At 40.7% G+C, this 6686-nt stretch overlaps 2 protein-coding genes across 2 annotated transcripts in view; one reads left to right on the forward strand and one right to left on the reverse strand.

Annotated features, from left to right (window-relative positions):
- Nucleotides 1-891, forward strand: part of mrto4 (MRT4 homolog, ribosome maturation factor) — a 3962-nt gene extending 3071 nt beyond the window's left edge. The window contains exons 7-8 of the mRNA XM_079218585.1: nt 82-158; nt 257-891. Coding sequence (XP_079074711.1) covers nt 82-158; nt 257-394 — 215 coding nt within the window. The 3' untranslated portion in view covers nt 395-891. The remainder of the gene's footprint in view (nt 1-81; nt 159-256) is intronic.
- akr7a3 (aldo-keto reductase family 7, member A3 (aflatoxin aldehyde reductase)) lies at nt 529-4489 on the reverse strand. Its single transcript, XM_079218584.1, has 7 exons — nt 4261-4489; nt 3331-3518; nt 3130-3234; nt 2655-2751; nt 2240-2339; nt 2011-2140; nt 529-1182 (listed from the first exon to the last, which is right to left on the reverse strand). Exons 1-7 carry the CDS (start codon nt 4454-4456, stop codon nt 1021-1023), a joined length of 978 nt encoding a protein of 325 aa, XP_079074710.1. The 5' UTR covers nt 4457-4489; the 3' UTR covers nt 529-1020.
- Between the last annotated feature and the right edge of the window lie 2197 nt (nt 4490-6686).

Below are 6686 nucleotides of genomic sequence, written 5' to 3' on the forward strand. Positions count from 1 at the left end.
GGCCCTCTGAAAAGAATTTATTTTTTCCATATCAGTTAGTTGGATATATGCTAATCACATTTTGTATTTGTGTTATTAAAGGAGTGGTGACACTGCTGAAGGACCATGAAGTCTGTAAGAAGGGAGACACGCTCACTCCTGAGCAGGCTCGTATTCTGGTGAGTTCTTGACTACAAAAAACGACCGAACACTTTGACCGTGAAATACAGAACTGTGTGGCATTTGTCTGACTGATCTGTTCCAATTGGCTCCGTAGAAACTCCTTGGCATCGAGATGGCAGAATTCAAGGTGCAGATCAAATGTATGTGGAACTCAGAAACGGGCGAGTTTGAGAACGTTGCCGGTGAGGCATTGACCATGCAGGAAGACGACGATGATGATGATGCAGAATGAAACATCTGCAAGGGCAGAAATAGTTTTTGCTGTCTTTCAACAGCACAGGGACATTAATGTGAAAACCAGTCACCCTGACTGCCAGCGCTGCCCTGGACTGTCATCTCTCTCTCTGTCCTATTTTTCACCCCAAAACATGACCATCTGTCTTTCACCTTGAATATAGCTTTGGATTGAGTTGTTGTTCAGTAAACTGGTGACCGGCTTCAAATGTTCTCTTTCATGTAATCTTGTGAATGCCACTTGTTTTGGTAAAAAAACATAATGTTGGTATTGTATGCAAGTATTTTGACATTCAGCCAAAACAAATGAGCACATTTTCATGTGTTAAACCAACCCATTTTAAGTGTAAGAAAAATCACTTTTAATGTATTATTTTTATTTTAATGCAACAGAATCCAGAAAAGGTTATTTTTATCCAAAAATAAATCTTGAAAGTAAGTTTTCATTTTTACATTTGTACATTATCAATGAAGTTCTTTTGACATTAACATTTACTGGTCTCCAATTGATTAATTCGTTAAAAAAAAGTCATACATTTCAGGAAAAAGGTATAAGACATAAGGGGAAATGTCTTGAGCATATTTATTTGTATTCATTTGATTGAACTGACAGATTTTGGCTCTTTATCTGAAGTAGTTTGGACACTCGTGGGCTACAAGATTCCAGGCCTCGTTGAAGGAGGCGACCACTCGCTCATCGAGAGGACCCTCCTCTGCAGCAGCCAAGTTTTCCTGGAGTTGCTCAATACTTGACATGCCAATGATGACTCCATCACCAAGATCCCCCTATAACAGCAGACATGGTTTATGGTCAGAGAGAGATTATGAATTTAATTTCAAATAGTTGGATAGTATAACATTTTCCAGCTACTGTAAGCACCAAATACAGCCTTTGACTCTGTGTTGAGCCTAGTTATACAACAACTGACCAGTCACTTTCAGATTAAAAAGGAGTCCGGAGTTTGATTTGAACAAATTGTCCATATGCGCAAATCATGACTGCCTATAATTGTACAATTAGCCAGTAAATTTGTGTAAAATTATATTGACTACTCAAAATTTGGAACATAAATGCCTTTTTATGGAAGATTTAAGTTAATTTAGAAATTACAACTAATCTACTGTCTAGTCAAAAAGGGCCGATTCGGCCTTTTAATGTTAAAGACAGATGAAATCAAACTAATTGACTTACTATTAAAAACTACAGGAGATAATTATCAGAGCTGCAACAATTCGTCTTCACAGAAATTACTCTTTTCTGATAACTGACTATTCGGTTTATAAAGCAAAAATGTCAAGAATTCTCTGAATGGGTTTAGAACTTGATTGGACGAAACAAAACATTTAAAGATGCCAACAAGGACTCTGGGGAAAGTGACATGCTTGACCACTGATTATTGATACAGAACTGACGAAAGTGTTGAGATTTTTTAGACTAAATGCTGCTGCATGACAAAAACAAATTAGGTGAACTCTTAGTAAAAAAAGTACTGTGCAGAGTAAGATATCTACATTCAACCATAGTTAAAATTCCTAATTTTGTGTATAAATTGTAATCTCATGATCATAAAAAACCATCTCCTGCCACTGCAGTGATGTATTCACAATAGGTACCTTCAGTTGGGAGTGGTGGTACATCCAGCGCATGGCAGCAGAAGTCAGGCTGGGTTTCTCTGAGCCGTATGTTGTCTCCAAGGCCTTCAGCACCACTTCTATTGCCTCAAAGTGACTCTGCTTCCAGTACCTGACAGAGGATGACGAGCACAATTGCTAGTTGCCAATGTGCATGAGCGCAGACATCTCTGACATGCGACAATTTAAAAGCAAACAGCTGGTTGTTCACCTGTCCCTGTATGCTCCAGCCCAGTTGTTACCAAAGAATCGTCCTGCAGGCTGGGAACCATCTTTGTCTTGGTAATGGTACTTTCCTGTCAGAAGGCCACCTGCAGAGGAGGAATACTGTCAGAATTCAAGTTAAAATTATCTAGGATTCTACTATTTATGCACTCAAGAACGCTGCGGTTATAGAAGATCAGTGAGGCTTTGAGCTACAGTAAATGCTTCTGTCAGTATGCTGACATGTTGTGGATGAAAAGTTAAAGGACCACTAATGTCAACCTCATGGTGGCGCCAGAGTCAAACTCAGGGATCACTAAATCCTAAAGATTCATCTTTTCAGCACCATTTGTCACCCACTATAAGTATCTCCTTTTGACTGGACAAATCTAATAGGGACTGCAAGGACGGAAGATATGCACCTGCTAGAGGATTGTATGCGTAGAAGCTCATTCCATAGTATCTCAGACATGGCAGCAACTCTGTCTCTACCTGTCTCGTCGTGGCATTGTACATCCCCTGTGAAAGGTTTCAGGAGTAAGTTAGGGTACAGAAAGTAGTGAAAGAGGTTAAATTCAGAGGAACGCATTTTAAACAAGGAAAGAAATATAACATGGGGGATACAATTGAGATGGGAAAACCATTGGGGCTACTTTGAGTTTCTCTATGAAGGATATTTAACCATGGTTTCTCTCCGTAATGAAAACTACTGTAATTCTTGAGAAGCATTTGCACAAAAGATTTATCAGCTCACTCTGAAAACACGAGTTTCTAGCCCAGATATGAGTATGTTAAAGACTAGTATTTCTAACCCACAGGCACTTAACATGAAGGAATGCAACATAAACATACATTGCAAATTAAACTATGATGTTTTATAAAAACGTGCCAGAATACCTGATACACAGTGGGAACAATCCAGTTGTTGTGTCTACAGATGTTGGCAATTTCAGACACTTCCCACGATACATAGTTTGAAAGACCAAGCTCCTTGAACTTTCCCTGAGGACGATAGTTTTACATTGAATGAGAAAGTTAATGAAACATAAAGTATGTTTGAAATGATCTCTCAGAGAGTGAGGTATCTGGTCTCTTTGCCTCTTTGTGGAGGTCATTGCAGGCCTTTAGGGTATCCTGGATTGGGGTTTGGTGGTCAGGGGCATGCAGGTAGAAAAGGTCCACACAATCAGTCTGCAGACTCTGAAGGGACGTTTCCAGCTGAGAGCGCACACTCTCGGGCTTCAGCGTCTTCCCATCCCAGGGGTTGGCCTTGGTCGCTATGCTTACTGTTACACAGAAACAATGAATTACAATATATGATTTACAGGATGCGTGTGGAAGTGTTCTTATTGTGGAATGTGACTGCAGATGAAAACTAGCTTAACATACATTTTACTGAAGTAAAAGTAGTATTACCACAGTGTAGAAGTACAAGAAAAAGGCATACATTCAAAGTTGGTGATGGGTACATTATGGATCTCACAGGAATCAATACAGTTTTATCTTAACCTATAACATTACATCATCAATATATTTGTTGATTATATTTTGTATTAATGATCTGAATCTGCAAAGTACCTAGAATTATCAGATGAATACAGGAGTGAAAAGTGCAATATATAAACACTTAAGTAAAGTAAAAGTACCTCAAAATTGTACTTAAGTAGAGTAACATTACTTGAGTAAATGTATTTAGTTACTTTTCACCTTGCTCTAGTTACTAGAACAAGGTAAAAAGTAACTTTTTTTCCAGTTACTAGAGTCTAACTAAAAATGGCAACATGGGTCTTAATTATTGCACATAGTCCCTTACTAATACAATAAACACAAATTAAAACGTTTTATCCGTGAAAAAAGTCACACAACGGGTAAAAGGGGACTTTGGGTACCCAGAATGCCAAGCTGGTGCCAACCCATCCGAGCCAGGGAGAACCAACGTTGTCTAATGAGCAGCAGCTTGGTTCGTCCACGTTAGCAAAGCGGTTCGGGTTAGCACAGTCATTACGAACATGGATGCTTCTGCTATACCTGTTTTAGGAAGATTCATGCCCCCTATGACCGTCTCAGACTTTCCGTCCACATACATGAGGGCCGTGTCCACCCGGCTGTGTCCCCTGTCCAGGAAAGTCTTCACCATGTCCAAGCTCTGCGCGGCGTCGGCTCGGCCACCGAACGCCATAGTTCCCAGTAAGGAAACCGGCCGCTTAGTTTGAGACGACGACATTTTCCGAGGAGCCACAAACCTCGGTGATTGTGTGCGGACTTTCTTGTTAACGTGGCGCTGTCCAAGTGTGCACAGTCGTACTGTAATTACCCGCTGCATGCTACAATGCAGGAACTACCATGCGTCCAGGGGTCAGAGGTTTATGGAAGTGGTTTATGGGAGCGTCGTAAAATTACTTAACCTGTTCAAAACGGAACATGTGCCAAATTTGGTGAATAACGTTACCTATTTGGCTTATTTGCTTGGCTGTAGTTCAGGCAGTGCAAAGTGCGTTTTCTGGGACCAGCTACTGTCATAGACATGCTAGTCAATATGTGTTCAAGTCTCTTCGTTGCATCATATGCACAACAAACAGCAGTTGTCATTCTAGCTAGATGTAGTTCTTAACTTTAACCGCAAGGTGTCAGCAAACCGCCATGCATTTCTACAAACGACGCTCATGGGTTTTCTCCTGCATCCGTCAATGTGCAGACTGCAGACTTGATGATATAATATTTTAATGCAAACATTAACATGTATAGTTGTTCCATTGCATCCTGGATAAAGAACCATCCATGTGAAGCATTTGTAAGCCCCCAGAGTCTAAGGAACCAGCAAGTGTTTCTACACTGGAATAAAACCCAATATTTGCTTATTCAATAGTTTGATAAAACCACACACATTTGTTTCAGAATGTCCACCATGTAACCATAAAATTGGCTGAAATATTGAGGTAAATGGACCCGTACTTGTATAGTACTTTAACACTATGACATCATTCACCCACTGATGAGAGGAGCTACCATGCAAAGTGCCACATCAGATTATCAACCATTCATACACCAATGTAGGGTTAAGTGTCTTGCTCAAGGACACATCGACATGGGCTAGCGCAGCCGGGGATCGAGCCGCCGATCCTCTGATTGAAGGACAACCCTACTCACCACTGAGCCACAGTCACCCCTTATTACAACCTATACTTTGGCTCCTGTAAGACAAGGCCTCAAGATTAGATTGGTATGATGTTTAAAATGTATATTTATGTTTTAGTTAGGCATATTACCAAACTAATTCATAAATATTCAGATCAGCACAATGTAATTGCCACACAGACATGGGTCTGAGGTTTCCTGTAATATAATTTGGGCATTTTGTCACATGGAAAGTGGCCTTTGCGATTAAAGGAAAAGCTGCTGACATGTTGGCGTTAACACTATTATTTAGGTAGTGCTTGAAATAGTTGTTCAGGCACCTGGTGGTGGATGCAATACACTGATTAGCAATGTGGTCAACTTCCCTGGTTCACTATGTGTCAATAGGTTTTCTTTATTTGATTATGTGGACATTTGTTTTGGAATTAGCACCAGTAAGGTACAACATTAACTGTGGGCCATGTGTGTCAAAATTGTAAGACGTTAAGTTTATATTATTCCAGAAGTGGATTTCTTTGTTTCAAAATATTTGTTAGAGTATCATATTTAATAGTAAACACTTGTGTGTATTGTATCAGATTCACATGAAGCTGATTTCCATAGCACCAGTTTGTCTCTGGGCATAATGAGGCTGCCATGTGTAAGTCTGCATGTGTATGATGGGTACCTGGAGTCATCAGTTCACAAGTGGGGGTGAATATGGGCTTTTAAAAAAAACTACCAAACAACTTAATTCTGCCATGGATCGGTTTGGATGGATAGGTGGTTTGTGGACCCATAGATGAACACATTAATTGAGTGAATACAAGACTCATTTTTGTTGTTTCACTAAAAGAAACGTTGTCAACACATATCTCAGATCAGAGTATCCGATCTAATTCCAACAACATGTCCGGGAGCTGGTACCCTCGGAGGTAACACGGGCAGCGGTGACCCGGGACTCTTTAGGGTCACGAACACACATGCGCGCAATGAAACCTTTGTTTGGAGAGCAGCAGTAGTCGGTCTTGGCGGCGTGACCCTGTGACCGAACCATCAGCGGGTTGCCCCGCAGAGTGACCACGAGCTGCTTCAGACTCAACCCCAAACATCCTCTGGTACTCCGCGGGTGATACTATATCACTCCGTGTCTCTAGATGGCTCCGTTTGCGCGGATATTGCTCTCCATGCGCGCTTATTGCTCTGCTCCACGAGCTTTGCTCACATCAATACGCGCACTTTGAACTGGATAACCGCAATATTGGTGGAGGGATTGCAAATCAGCAGTCCCCAAGTAAATATAAGCGTAAGTCTATATATACATATTACAATTAGGCTGA

Source organism: Taurulus bubalis (assembly GCF_910589615.1).
Source record: "Taurulus bubalis genome assembly, chromosome: 5".
Lineage (NCBI taxonomy): Eukaryota > Metazoa > Chordata > Actinopteri > Perciformes > Cottidae > Taurulus > Taurulus bubalis.